Source organism: Haemorhous mexicanus, chromosome 5, assembly GCF_027477595.1.
Source record: "Haemorhous mexicanus isolate bHaeMex1 chromosome 5, bHaeMex1.pri, whole genome shotgun sequence".
In the NCBI taxonomy this organism is placed as follows: domain Eukaryota; kingdom Metazoa; phylum Chordata; class Aves; order Passeriformes; family Fringillidae; genus Haemorhous; species Haemorhous mexicanus.
In genome coordinates, this window is record NC_082345.1 from 69,457,117 (window position 1) to 69,472,129 (window position 15,013).

The 15,013-nt window shown below is 46.1% G+C and overlaps 1 protein-coding gene across 1 annotated transcript; it reads left to right on the top strand.

Annotated features, from left to right (window-relative positions):
* The first annotated feature begins 5,204 nt into the window (after positions 1-5,204).
* On the top strand, positions 5,205-14,531 carry PHYH (phytanoyl-CoA 2-hydroxylase). The gene is made up of 9 exons (XM_059847495.1): positions 5,205-5,360; positions 7,545-7,600; positions 7,720-7,830; positions 7,923-8,088; positions 8,694-8,775; positions 9,703-9,884; positions 10,663-10,812; positions 11,810-11,941; positions 13,517-14,531. Exons 1-9 carry the CDS (start codon positions 5,274-5,276, stop codon positions 13,568-13,570), a joined length of 1,020 nt encoding a protein of 339 aa, XP_059703478.1. The 5' UTR covers positions 5,205-5,273; the 3' UTR covers positions 13,571-14,531.
* Positions 14,532-15,013: the final 482 nt, after the last annotated feature.

Here is a 15,013-nt window from a genome sequence, read left to right on the forward strand (position 1 = left end):
TGAATTATTCACTAGAAAGAGGAGAAATCCTAATTTTTAAAAATTATATTGCATGTGTGATTATATTGATAATTGTGATCACTCCATGAATCAGTTCTCCAAGCTGTGATGTCCAGTGGTAACCTCGAGTAAAGCTGAGGGCAAATAGGTTATCTCCAAGTATATTATCCACTTGATTTTGTTTATTTTACTTACCAGCACCAAGTCTGCAACGTTTTGAATTGTTTTTCCTGCAAGTGCTCCTGTGCCTGCTGTCAGCAAGAGGAGGGCTCATGGAAGGGATGCTTGAGCCCATTTGCCCAGCCAGCACGGGGAGCTGCCCCTTGCAGCAGCCCCACCACTGACCCCGCTCTGCCAGACACTCCCTGCTGTCTGAACTGCGCTGAACTTGTTCCTGAAGCTTCTCCCAGATTCTGGAATTTGCTCCTTGATACTCAGACCAGCAAGAAGAAAATCTTGGATAATTGTCACTGCAGCAACAATTACAAAGGCTTCCACCTATAAAAAACAAGTTACTGGGTCAGGTCGAGTCTTGCATCATGCATGGTTTAAATTTCCAGTCTTCCTTGTAATGGCATCTCTGGTAAACCTTGGCTAATCTTTTTTCCACTCAGTAGTGTTTTCAACAGGCACCTTTTGCAAAGCTAGAATGTTTTTTTTTTTTTTTAATTCCCCCCCTTGTGAGTAGCTTAAACCACACAGTCCCTCACACTCCTTTTCCTGGAAAAGAAGTCTGAGAGTTGTGGGTTCACCACAAAACCTCAAAGCAGTAACCAAATTTTTGACTTTGCTTTGAGAAAAAAAAAAAAACTGTTAGATTTTCCATGGCAGTTCTAAAAATAAAGTATCAAAAACCAATTGTGCAAAAAATACTGATTTAATTTTTTTTTTCCTGCTGTTTTGTGATGTTTGTTCTGTTCATTTTCTCTATGGTCGTGGGCAAGACTGTATCTATATAGTTATTTTAGTTTTTAAAAACCCTAAGTATGGGTTATCAAATGGGTGCAGAACAGTTGAGTTGTTCTGCATGGGAGTGTGTGCAGAAAGGTCAGTTGTAGTTGAAACTGGCGCTGGATGTGTGTCAGTTCCCCTCCGGCAGAAGAAGGTCCCTGTCGGTCGATGCTGTTGGGTTTTTTCACTCGTTGTGATAATGGCTTCATCAGCCAGGTGTAAAACCAACGCTTGTCCTTGCCTGGACGTGCCCGGAATGGCAGAAGGTCCATCTCCAAGGGAAGCTGTCTGAAGGAGGCTGCTTATCTCTGGACTTTCGGAGGAAGATTCCTGTGGCGGCCGCTGGAGGCATCTACGAGGAAAACGCCTCGGGTGAGCCGATTTAAAAACCTGTCTCCCAGTGCTTCCTGATGGCTGGAATTTGCATCCCAAAGCGCTTCCTGGTGCGCCGCTGAGAGGGTGATAACTTGGGAAGTCCTCTGTGAGCATCACCTTTGTTGACAAAGTTTTATTGCTTTGTTTGCTAAATCAGAGATTGTAGATCCCAGTGAGCTGTAGGAGAGTATATTGTAAGGGACTGGCAATTCCTAAATCCTTCACCATTAAGCAAGACGCTTAGAGATTCTTCTTAAATGAAAGGGGTTTTGAGATGCTGGTGTCAAAAAGCTGTGAGAAAGCAACAGTGAAAAGCTGTTTTTAGTAGCCACTTCCAGTCATTTATACAAACATAATGTACTTTGTTCGCATATGCTGGAATCTCTGCATGCACCAGCTCCCATTCCTGCTTGTAGAACTCCATCCAAGTTATGAAAAGAGTGGAGGAAAAAAAAATCTTTATTTGAAAAGAAAGCATTTGTGTTTCACTGATGTTTCATTGGAAATCAGGTGAACAGTTGGGAAGAGCCACCTGAGTTCATGTCTGCATTCTGACCATAAGATGTGATTGCAACCCCTGTGACTGGTGCTTGAAAAGCAGCAAGGTGATAAAATACCTTCTTGTTCAGCCCTTTGGTAGGTGTTTTTCCCAGCTGGGTGTTCATGAGGGAGAATGGGATCCCTTTTGGGAGCTGTGGACATCAATAAGAGCAACATGTCTGTGAGGGAGACTTTTCCGTTCTGGCTCACTGGCTGCTGACGTTGGCTGGCACTGCAAGAGCCAACCACAACTGGGGTTCTTACACTCTCTGCTCAGAGCACCGGTGGATCCAGCTGCCTCTGGCATTTCCAAAGGGATATGTCAATAAGGAGTGGGTGGGCACCCCCAGCTGGGAAGTTTGGGACAGCTGCAGAGAAGCCTGGCAGTAGCTCCTCCTCAGGATAAATGCTGGCCGAAGCTTGGAATTCAGCAGAGGCCAGGAACTAAAGCAAAGCCCAAGGCAGAGAAGTCATCGAGACCCTTGACCCTTTCCATGTCCTTTGTCACTCTGCTCCTTGTTTTGTTCTCTGATTAATCCATATCTCCCTTTCCCTCCTTCTCCCTTCTACCATCCATAGAAGCCCTTCTTGACTCTTCTGGTGATGAGAAATTAACCTGCACATTGGTGATGGGTTTTGTTGTTATTGTCTCATCAACATCTGTTTTCCCTGGCATCTCAGTTAAGAAAGATAATTTTGCTGAGTTGGAGCAGCTGCCACTTCTCACCACAGTAAATTAAGCTTTCAGAAGACCTCATCTTTGGAATTACAGTTCTGATCATAATGTGGATTTTAATAGTCAATTGAGATGCTTATTAAATTATAAGACTGTGCATTAGGAATGTTCCTGTGCTGCTGGAGGAATCTCAATCGTTTAGTTTTTATTAGTTTTGTGATTTAATGAACAGAAAACATTAAAACAAAAAGCCAAATGCAAACCATCTGTATAAAAATGTTCTATAAAATTCAGGAAACTGACAGACATAGTTGTAAAAGTACTTTGCAAAGACACAGCCTCTCTTAAATGCCATCCATTTTAATACAATGATTAATGCCACCATCAGTTTCCTTAACAAAGAACGTTTCTTTTTCCTCGTTTCTTTTCCTGGGTTCATGAGATTCAGCCTGTATTTCAGTGATGCTTATCAACGGATTTGAAAATTATTCACTCTGGACTGATTAGATGCAAAGGATGGGTTTTGTTTTTTTTTTTAGATGTCCACACACTTCTAATTGTAGGGGGTGTGGCTACACCACAAGCAGCCTCCGTGTCACTGTGAGGTGCCGGCAGTGCCAGATCGATCTTCTGTTGTGTTGAAGTTCGATCCACCGGCAGGAGGGTACAAACACAGGGCAATGACCTCAGCCACCCGCTGCTCCTGCCAAGGTGGGCGGGGTGTCCTGAATTCTTTGGTGTGTGATTGATAGAATACAACAGGGCAGTCCAGTGACACGGGGAGTCCCTGGTATCGAGATTGCCAGAGGCTGTATGTGAAAAGGAAAAATGGTATTTAATGCACAGAGATATTGGGGTTTTTTGAGGCTCTTCTCGTTTAAAAATGCATATATTAGGGAAGGGTTCTTCCTCCAGAGGATGAAGGGCACTGGGACAGGCTCCCCAGGAAGTGGTCACAGCACCAAGGCTGATAGAGTTCAAGAAGCATTTAGACAACATTCTCAGGCACAGGGTAGGATTCTTGGGCTTGTGCGGGACTTCAGGAGTAGGACTGATGGTTCTTGTGGGTCCTTTCCAACTCAGAATGTTCTACGATTCTATATATATTTATGTAAGTGTGTATTATGTATATACAAAAGCTTCTTAGTTCTCCTAAATCAGTACAGCCAAATCCCTACTTTTTGTTCATTTTTTACAGGTATGAAGGGCACCTTTGCATAAGATGCTGTCAAACATATACCTGTGGAAGAAATATCCACATTGCAAACAGGTCCATGCCACAACAGGCATGTGAAGTATTATTCTGCTTCATCTCTTTGATAGGGCTTTTACTGAAACTTTGAAACACAGGAGATTTATTGAGGTTCCTGTTTCAGTTTGGATTGTGAAAGCAATTGCAGCATAGATCTAAATTATATATAGGCCTTTCAATGCAGTTATAATTAGGCCTTCAGTAATAAAGCTATTACTCTACTTGCTTTTTTTTTTCTGTTCCCCCTCACTAGTTTGATTTGAGGGACTTTCTGTTTTTTTATGACTAAGAGTTTTCCTATGGCTCAGGAGTCAAAGGTCTGATTTTATTGGCAATGAAGGGTGCTGTCACTGCTGCTGCTGTTGTACCTTGTACAACAGGTAAGTGCCTGTACTCTTGCCTCTGTGACTACAAAATCGTTTAGAGAGGGTCTTTTTTCCTGGGTTCCCAACCTTGCTTGTCCCATTTCTGTGAACAGCCTGTTCTGCTACGCCCCTGAAGGGAATGACTCCACCAAGCATACTGTAAGAGCCATAAACATGAATGCACCACAGACCAGAGCAGTTTGTAAAGCTGCTGTAGTTTATTTAAATCAATGGGAGCTTTGCCACTGAGTATTAAAGGGAACCAGCTTCCAGGATACAGGTTATGTACAGAAACCCTTCCTACCCATGCCTTGGCTTCTGTTCATCTGCAGCACTAACAGAAAGCTTAGTGTATTGACAGCTGAGTTTTTGATCTAAAAACATGTCAGCCCAGATTCCAGCAAAACCTGTTGCAGAATGGGAGTTAAGCTTCCTGTAGCAGCAGCTGTAAGCAGAATTTTGCTGCACACCCTGTCATCGTGGGCTTGCCTGGAGCTACAGGAGACTTGAGATGGTCATTGGCAAAAGGGCCTGGAGTGCTCATGAGCGAGGGTCTTATGGAGAACCTGGCAGGTGTGAGATCTGTTTTCACCCTGGGGATGCAAGAATCTCTCCAAACGTTTTCATGGAGGGATGAGGCGAACTCTGACGGTCTTCTTAGAGACAGGAGATAAGGCATCGATCCATGCCGGCCTCAGGAGTGCATCGTGCCAAGCGCTGCTCTCCACACGGGGCTGATGAAATTCACTGCTGGCAGAGAACGGGAAAAAGAGGGGAAGCGGGAGGACGAACGTAAAGAAATCCGCAAGGAAAATTCCAAGCTCTCCGCACGCCCGGCCTGGCCTCTCTCAGGCCCTTTCCCCCAGGGGCGCTGCCGGCCCGCGGCTCCGGCGCTCTGAGGGCGCTGGGTGCCTCACGGCCTCCCCCCGCCCCACACACCGATCGCACCGCGCCGCCCGGCGGGATCCGGGCTCTGAGGGCTCCCGGCTCCGCCCTGGCTTCCCTCAGGCCCTTCCCACCGCCGTCCCGTGTCTCCCGGCTGACCCGGGGCTCTGAGCATGCGGCGGCCCCGGCTCCGCCCCGGCCGGGACAGCGCTGAGGCAGCCCAGGCGTCATGGAGCGGCTCGGGGAGCGCTCGGCGGCGCGGCTGGACACCATCCTGCGGCACCTTTCCCCGCGGCTGGCAGCGGCCCCGGCTCCTGTATCCTTCTGCTGTGGGATCGGGAAGGGGCGGCAGCAGCCTTGGCCTCCCGTGGGTCGGGGCTTCCCTTCCCCCAGCCCGGCGCGCTTTGCCCCTTGCTCCCCTGTCCTTGTGGGCCGTGGTTTGTGCGACAGGGACACCGGCCTGGGAGGGACACACGGGGCGAGTGCTGCCCTGTGTCCTGGTGCTGGAGGACAGCGCTGCCGTGGCAGCCACGACTGGAATTTCGGAGTCAGTACCTGGCCCACGCCAAAGCCTCTCCCTGAGCTTCAGCCCCGCAGGCTGTGGGGAGCTGGGATGTGCATCTTGGCAGTGCCCCCCCAGCACCGAGCCAGAGGCTTCCCTGCAGCGAATTCTCCTCCTGGAGATTCAAGGAATTCCGCATGACTTAGAAGTTGCGAGGCAAGTCACAGATTTCTCTGAAACGTACAGAGTTGACTGGTAGAGCAGCAGCAAAAACATCAAGGTTTGGTTTGTGAGTGGGAACCGAGGTGGAAATGTTGGAGGCTGCCAGCGTAAGGCAAAGGAGACCTGGGTAGAAATAAGTTTTTGCATTGATATGTCCCATGGTTCCAAAAGTTAAGTGGAGACTGCTTGCTGAGAATATTTTTAAAGCTGCTGTCATAAATGTTGCTTTAATAAAGCTTTTCCACAGAGCAGAATACTGATAAGTTACCTCTGAATTATAATACATAGAAGAGGATGTGATCAAACAGGATGTAGAAGTCCTCAAATCGATTAAAAATATGAAGGCAGATGAGTAGTTGTTGACTCAGACTGGCAAAACACAAGTAGGAACACAAAATTAGGAATAAATTACAGGAAAAACACCCTGGTTGTAACATACAGGAAGTAAGGAGAAGTGCTGCACAACCTGTTTGTGTTTAAATCTGGGTCATGATGCAAATAGCTTTGGACCAAAACCGACTAAGCTGGGCTGGAGCAAGAAAGGTGTGTGGGTAAAGTAAATTACAGACTAATAAGAGTGATTTATTTGATACCTCAAATGGTACATCAATTCACTGGTTTTGTTTTAATATCCGTGTCTCGTGGTTTCAGTTGTACAGGCAGCCCAGACTGGTCCTGTGAATGTTGTAGTGTCAAGAGGAAAACCAGTGAGAGGCACTACAAAGCCTGGGAGGAAGGTGCTGAAGTGGAGTCCAGCACTGGGTGGGCTTGTCTGCTGTCCCCCCGTTGGGGAGGTGGAGGTGCTGAGGAGGGCCCCATGCTGGGGTTCAGCCTGTGCCTGTGTCTTCATCAGCTGTCTGTGGACATTTAGAAGCCTGAATGATCAGGAGTCCCATATTCACTGAAATTAGGCCTGAAATGTGGTGTGTGGAGCACTGGTGCCCTCAGTTGGGGGATTCCTTGCTCTGGGACCTGCTGTGGCAGCAGGTCCCCCATGTTCCTTCTTCTCTCTGTCTTCCATCCAGTTCCCAGCACCTTTTCCTCCCTCTGGCTCATCATTTTTGCCACACATCTTTGCATGTGTTGTTCTTCTCCCGCTGTATGTGACTCTTGACAAGATAATTTTTAAGCTTCCTGGTGTGGGGACACAACGGCTGTGATGAAACCTATTTCTCATTCCCAAAGCATTCATGGTTTTATGAGCAGTAGAGGAAAGTCAGTGGTTTTCATAAAACCCTGAAGCAAACATGCTTGTGCAGACTGAAAGATCAGCATGAAAATGCTCATTTTTGTTATGGATGACATTTCAATACCATGCATAAACCTCTTGTGTAGCTTCTCTAGCAAGTGGGGTTTAATTGCTCTGTTGATGAGAATGTGTCTCTGCATAAGAGAAAACAAATAGTTTTTTAAAACCTGTTGAAATGACTTGGAGAACAAGCCTAAAGCTCTCCTCTCTTCTTGCTGTCCCTGTCATTTGGAAGGGACCCGATCTCTGCAGTAACTGGAGAGATGGTGAGGGTTTGCAACACTGTGCGAGAGCATGAAACCTCTGGTTTACTCCTATTGCTTTATTGTTTTAGATTCTTTTCATTTATAGAATATTTTTTATTATAATTTATTAATATGGAAGCAAAATGAAGAAGAATGTGGATCGAGTGTCCAGCACAGCACCTGCCTCTAAGATGAACAGCACGGTAGGATCGAGAACTCATACGTGTAGATAATGTTCTAATCTATTTTGCTTGATTGTATATTCCTTAATTCCCACCCCAGATAAGCATTCCTACTTCAGCTCAAGTCAGTGTTGCTCCTCATTCAGGGAGGTTTAGGTAAGCTCCATCATCCCTGGTGGAGATGAAAGCAAAACAACCTTCAGAGCTCAGCTCCTTCTTCCCCCAAGCGCACGTGTTGGTCACTAGGCATGGTTAACGTGTCCCTTGTGTCCCAGCTACACCCTGGACAACGATGTGCTGAGCACAGAGCAGAGGCAGTTCTATGAGGACAACGGGTACCTGCTCATCAGGAACCTCGTGTCTGACGAGGACATCGAGCGCTTCAGGTACCAGGCACTCGCCTGACGGGCTGGGGGGAGCTCTGGGGAGCTGGAGATCGTTGGGTTCTTCCAACATGGGTGTTCCCTCTGGTTTGCAGGAAGGAGTTCACCAGGATCTGCAAAAGAGAGGTGAAGCCACCAGGAGTTATGATTATGAAGGACGAGTCCCGGAGATCCCAGTTTGGTCAGTCTGAAAGCGTGGTTAATAAAGTGCAGGACTTCCAGGAAGATGAAGAGCTGTTTAGATACTGCACTCTGCCTGAGGTAAAACAAACAAAGGGTGCTGGTGATGGAAGAGCCTGTATGGAGGTATCTGACCCTGCAGGTCACTCCCATAAACACACAAGTGAGGAAGGAAGATAAGTTAGCCTTTAAAAGTGTTCTGCATGAACAGAGGATGGATGGAGGTTGGGGCAGAAGACTTAAAGCAGTGCTGCTCTGCCCCTGGTGTGGAGCCAGTCAGGAATGTGACTTGGCCAAACCATGCCAGGCTAGAGGGGCAGATCAGCCACATGTTCTAAATGTGTTTTATCCCAGCAAACATCTGTCCCTGGGCAGGTCCAGCCTTGCAGCCAATATTCATGTGGCAGATACAGCTCTGTGGGAGTACCCTCCCTGTCTTTTCCACCCCTCTCAGCAGCCTGCTGCACCATCTTCCCTCTTGGCCTCCTCCCACCACTCCCACTTGTGTCCCAGGCCAGATCCTCCTCCCCCACCCTTCATGTCCTGCATCCCTCCATCCTCCCTGACCTCCTCCTCCTGTACCCCTGTCCTCAGCCAAACATCCAGCTCCCAGTGCTTCCTCAGCAATATTTCTTCTTGTTTTTCATGTTTCTGATTTTTTTTTCCTAATGTTTTTGTTTTTGTAGGTCCTCAAATATGTTGAGTGCTTCACAGGGCCAAACATCATGGCAATGCACACCATGCTGATAAATAAACTTCCAGATTCTGGTAAGGAAAACTTGGATTAGAGGCAAATGGGTGAATTATTGTGTGCATGCCAGAATTGAACTTAGTATTTTAGAAAAGCTGTAAAAAAAATTAAACCCAAATAACATTGAAAATTTACAAAGCCATTTTGGTGATAGTTTGTTTGCTTTTTACCTTGGTTTAATGAGACAAAATGAGAAAACACAGGGGAGTTTTTGAGGCTGCACAAAGTCTAAATAGTATGGCAAATGAGGCAAGTAGAAATATCCTAACTGTATCTATTTAAGGAGCAAAATCAATGGCCAAATAAGTATTTGAATTATATATAAAAGGCTTTTCTGCTGTGGATGATGTTTCCATTTCCATAGAGAGAAAAAAATAACAAGCAAAACTTCAAGAATATTTATTTATGTTTAGACTTCATGGAAGAGAACCTCCAGGGCAGAGACTTTCTGTAGAGGCTGCAGTCCATAAATTGAGGTTTTTTTCCCCCATCTTTTAAAGAAAAAGCTAAATAAACATGAGCAGGGTGCAGCACAGACAGGGTTGATTTTACTTGCACCACAGCAGTGCATCCAGTGCCTGCAGAGAGCACAGCTGTTGGAAGGTCTTCGTGCTCAGGAGGTTTGTGCAACACTGCTGGTTAAAGTGCTCAAAACTGGAGAGCAGCCAAAATGGGTGATGAAAAATGTGTGCTGGTGGTAAAGGCCAGCAAAAGGAGACTTCTGAGGGTCACAGAGCTAAGCAGCCTCCTGGCTTTCACTGTGTGACCCAAGAGCCACCACTATGGTCCATGGGCTGGGATGGCAGCTCACCTGCTTGGCTTCCATGGCTGGGCTGGAGCAGCACCGAGTGTCCCCAGCAGGAAGCAGCAGCTCCTTAGGATTTAACAGAAGGAGAAGGCTGTGTCACATTTGGTGAGGCTGGAGGTTTCTGTCTGTGTTGCAGACCAGCAGACCTTCCTGCACCCCATGCACCAGGACCTGCACTATTTCCCCTTCCGGCCTGCGTCCCGCATCGTGTGCGCCTGGACCGCCATGGAGAGGGCTCACCAGGACAACGGCTGCCTGCTCGTGCAGCCAGGGACACACAAGACAGCCCTGAAGCCTCATGGTTATCCACAGTGTGAGGTAGGGAATCATGGAGGGCCTGGGAAGGGTGTAAGGGTTTGCAGGAAGGGGACGTGTTTTGGCTGGGAAGGACTCACTGTAGGGGGAGCATGTGCAGGTCAAAGCTGAGGTTTTCAGGGATTTTTTTTTTTCTGTTTATGCAAATACTGACATTGATTTGGGAGAGAGTTTCTTGCATGACCTCACTCCATGTGACAAGGGTGGATTTGCCTCTGTTCCCACCTTCACCAGGAAAATGTCCAGCACGTTGTGGCATGACAGTATAAACACATGCCAACATTTTCCACTGCCCTTGCCAAGTGTGAGGGCTCTGTCTCCTCCTGTCAACTTGTTTCTGCCTGGTAGCATATGTACTGTCCCAAGGAGGAGAAGTCTGACAGTAAACAGCTGGATGGAATAAAATACCAGTCGGTATCTTCCTCTTAAGAGAGTGTGTTTCCTGGCCTGGCCTGTCATTGGTGATGGTTATACCAGGAGCAGAAGGCTGGACTCCAGCAGTGGCATCAGGCCACCCTTGTGGGGTTTGACAGTGCTCTTCTCTGTTCTCTCCAGCTGACAATTTCTTTGCCCAAATCCAGCTGCAGAAAATACAGAAAGTATAATTTTTCTGTATATCAGACTTGAAGTGGAAGGACTTGTAGGCAATAGTCAGATTTTTAGCTTGGCATATGGAATACTCTCTCCAGGGGACAGCAGATCCATAGCTGTCCATACTAGAGAATCAGCACTTCCTCTAATTCTAGCTGAGTGATTTCAGTTCAGCCTTTTTCTTTCCTAGGGTAAAACCAACAAACTTTTCCATGGGCTGCTTGATGAGGATGAGAAGATTCCCAAGGTTCACCTTGTCATGGAGAAGGGAGACACAGTGTTCTTCCATCCCCTGCTCATTCATGGCTCTGGGATAAACAGGACATCAGGTTTTCGAAAGGTAGGAAAACATCTCTTGATACAGTTTTTTATATTCTTGATTTAAAAAAAAAAAATTATCCAACTATCCCTCTGTTTTTATCCTTCACCCCCTTTGAATCATTTCTCAGTCCATGAATATGTGGATGAATGTTTTAAATTAAGAGTTTTTATCTTCCTAATATACTTCAGCATTCTCTTGTTTATTAATTATTTTATTTTTAAACATCTGTCTTCTGTAAGAAGAGCATGCTGTGCAGCTGCTTGAGAACAGGAGTAGAAATTAGATGTTGAATCTACATTTAAATTAAAGCCTCTCTGGCTGTACTTGCTTTTCTGAAAGTTCCCTTTCAGCTGTCCCAGATATCAGGACTTTACCTAATCTTCTTTTGTCTTCTTCCCCATCTCTGGGTAACAGAAATCTCCATCATTCAATAAATAATATTTATTTATATGATTGCACAACCCATTTTTCTATAAAGGATTTGTTGACATGCACGATTCTTTAACTGAAACAGGCAAAAGTGCCCTCCTTTGGAGGACTTGTCCTGTCTCAGTGCATCCAGGCACTGCAGCATGGGCTGCTCTGTTTTTATTTTGGTTTGCCTGTTGAGTGGCCTGTTCTTTCAGCCCCTGTGGCAGTTTGTTGGTGGATTCAAAATAAGTGGGTTGTGACCCTTGGGGTGCAGGAACTAAGAGCCCTTACAGAACACACAGGTCTGCCCCAGCCCTGGCTCTCCCTATTTCCACTCTAGCTGCTCATGTTTTGAGATCAAGCGGTACAGCTCATGCAGAGGGAGTGAAGGGGAGAAGGGAAGGAAGAAGAGCAAGAGAAGGAAGGCAGCAGCAAGAGTATTTCTCTAAGGGGACACTCTCCAGAGCACTTGGAAAGGAGGAAAGGTTTTGCTGGCATGTGTAAGGAAGGAGTGATGTGTCCACAATCTGGAATGCATGAGTTTTTTTCCAGCAGTTGTTTGTAGTCAGTGTGACAGTGAGTGACACCCACTTTCCTCACACAGAGCATCAGCTGCCACTTTGCCAGCTCAGAATGTCACTACATTGATGTCAAGAACACAATTCAGGAGCACCTGGAGAAGGAGCTGCAAGAAATGGTTTCCAAGAAATACAGTGCAACTTCTGTGGAGCTCAAGGTGAGACTTGGCTCAGTGCCCTTTGTTACAAACCAGGTCAGTTCCCTTTCCCAAGTCTCTCGTGTTGCACACTGGTGCTCTTTGCTATGCCTAGTTTGGCAGATCAGGCTGTACCAGGCAGAAGTGCTTGGCAGGATAAAAGACCTGATCAGAGGATGACTGGCAGGCTTTTTCGGGGCCTTCTTCCTCATAATGCCTTGTTCACTGGCAGCCTCTTCACGTCCCATGATCTCCAGAAATTCCTTCAGAAGCTCTGCTTATAAATAATAAAATGTTGTCATTTGCCCCGAATTCAAAACCATAAGTTGGAATAAATTCAGTGCTTGTCCACAGTTCTTACAGTTCCTCCTGCAATGGTGGGTGGATTTTCCTTTTAAAACAAGTAGCCACATCTGATCATAATAACAAATGGATTTTTTTTTTTGCTTAAATATAATCCCACATCAGTTGTTTATACTCGAGGCTATAGCAGGTTTGTCAGCAGTGATATATATCTGCCTCAAAAACAAAAAAAATGGGACTAATGGACTCTTGCTGAATAACTGAGACCATTGAGTAAAATAGAAGGCAAATATAAATTCTTCAGGGATCCAGCCACTGAAAGAAAAATGAACCTTGTTACTGGGGTGAAAATGTTCTGAATATCTTAATCCACAGCAGTTCCCAGGCATGTGCAAAGCCAGTATGAAGGCAGTAAAGTCTAGATGTAAAAGCAGCAATTTTCTTTTAAAATGTACGTGTTTTACAATATCTGGGGCTTTCTGGAGGTGGGGGACTTTCTTTTTCACTGTCACTGCAGCCCCCAGCCAGGTATTAGTTAGCATTGACTCCATGATTCTCAGGAGGCTGATCAATCACTTAATTATACTCTACTTGCTAAGAAACCCATCGCCCTTACAGACAGTCATGATACAGGTGGACCCAATTGGTCCTTCAATTCAAGCACCATTGGCCAATCAAGAAACCACCCTCTGGTAAACAAATCTCCATTCCACATGTTCACAACAACAGGTGGAGCAAGTGAAGATAAGAATTGTTTACCATTCTTTTCTCTGATCTTCTCACAACCTTTCCCAGGATGATGCCTGGGAAAGTTGTGCCTGTTGCTCTCTTTGGCCAGAGGGCTGCTGCCACATTTCACCCTTGGTGTTTTTGTGTTGTTCTGTGTGTTTCCTCCCAGTGTGCCTGTGTGTGGTGGGGTGCCCAGTTGTGTTTTGCAAGCTGATCTTTCATGTCTGTAAAGCCACAGCTTGCTTGGCTTTCAGCTCCTGGGGTTATTTAGGTGCTTGGTGAAATCCAAAGGGATGTGTAGTGAGGCTCTCTCCTTCTCCTGAGTGGAAATGAGGTTGTTCTTACAAACCCTAGAGAAGTCTCTGTGGTTTTGTGTAGCTTTAAGGATTTTTTTTTTTAGCCAGAGTTGGAGTTTTCTCCCAGAGGAGTGCCCAGGTCTTATTTCACCTTCAGAAGATGATAAGAACTAAGTAATCCTCTACTTCCATCTCTGTAAACTGGAATTCTGGTCACTTTTTTCTGGCCCTCAAGGTGCTTTTTCTTTGTCTCATTTTTGTTTTAAAGGATATTTGGAACTTCCGAGCACGGCTTGTGCAAGGGGAAAGAATCAACCTGTAGAAGACCCTGTGAAGAGCAGGATGGAAAACATGGGCCTGAGAATGAGCTTCTCTGAGGAAAGAGCACAGACCCTGCCTGGGCAGGCAGGATTCCCTTTGTTGACCTCTGTAATGGTAACTTAGCCAAATGCTGCACTGCAAAATTGTTCTATCTTAATTCAGAATAATTGCACTGAGCTTGGGCAGCTGATGTATGTCAAAGGAAACCTAACCTAGGAAAACAGATTTGCTGCAGGTGTCTTAGACAATCGAAGAATCAAATTCCTGAAAGAGCACTTTGATTTTCTTGGTGTTTTCTTTCTTGTTTCTTAAAAGTTTTTAACATGACTCACCTTTAGAATGATGCTATACCAATATAAGATTTTATGCAAGAATTTTCAGTATTTCCGGCTTCCTTTCCTGTGAAAGAAAAAAAAAAAATCAGTTTCAGACAATCCCTCAGTGACATGGGGAGTTACTAGTGTAGCTGATGAAGATGTGGGTGTTGGTACCAGCAGAATCAACGGTGTAAGGAAGTGGCTAAAGAGAAAGCAGCAGCCACTCACAGAGAAAACTGGGATTTATGGACAGGAATGTGATTGCTGGCAGAGCTCCTCAAGCATGGCTTGGTGTGGCATCATACCTCACCAGTCAGCTCTGGCACAGGTGAAATATGAGTCTGACAGTGTTGGGAGCTACTGGGCCAACAAAGCAGCCTCCCACTGGCCTTGCACAACTGATCCAAGGCTGTGTGAAGTGAGGGAATCCTTTGAGTCTGGCAGGTCTGGGAAAAGGAGCCTTTTGCTGCTGCCAGGTTGAGGAAGTGTTTGGATGCTCCCCGGGATGCAGTGATGGTAGGGTAGAGTGATGCACACTGAAATTATCCTCTTGCCTTTGACACTGTTTTTCCTTGCTTTCTGAAAGATTCTTTTGCTTTCAGAATCTATTTTTTGAAATAAAGAATAAACCAGAGTGAAACTGCACTTGAGGGGTGCTTGTGTCATTGCTGCTGCTCAGAAGCTGGTGCTGGGGGTGTCGTGGAGCACCCAAGTGCAAAGCATCAGCCCTCAGCTTGTTTCCACTCCCCCCCCAGTCCATCCAAAAAAGGACCAAAGGCTGCAGTGATGGGCTCTTGTTGCACCTTCTGCCTCGTTTTGTGATTCTTCATCTTCGTGCAGCATCTCGAGGTTTTCTTGTTTGTTTTTTAAAGAAGGTGAGGTTTGAGGGCAGTTAAGTATTGGTTCTACACCTTTGATGCTAGTGAGGTGTCTGGGCTGTGGTTCCCATCTGGAGCCCGCCATAAGCTCTCAGCAGCCTCTGGTTTGACCACAACACCAAGAAGTCTGATCAGGGGTCACTTAGGACAGACCCTCCAGCCCAGCTCAGTGGGTGATTTTGGGTGTCCTGGCTCCCCATGCCCTCTATAACCCTGGCACTGATCAGCTCCTGTGGAGAACATGGGCCC

Excerpts from the sequence above, each read along its gene's own strand:
- PHYH (XM_059847495.1), top strand. The coding sequence starts at position 5,274 with ATGGAGCGGCTCGGGGAGCGCTCGGCGGCGCGGCTGGACACCATCCTG. Across the intron at positions 5,361-7,544 it reads TGGCAGCGGCCCCGGCTCCT|ATAAGCATTCCTACTTCAGC; the intron begins GTATCCTTCTGC and ends TTCCCACCCCAG. Across the intron at positions 10,813-11,809 it reads GGACATCAGGTTTTCGAAAG|AGCATCAGCTGCCACTTTGC; the intron begins GTAGGAAAACAT and ends TTCCTCACACAG.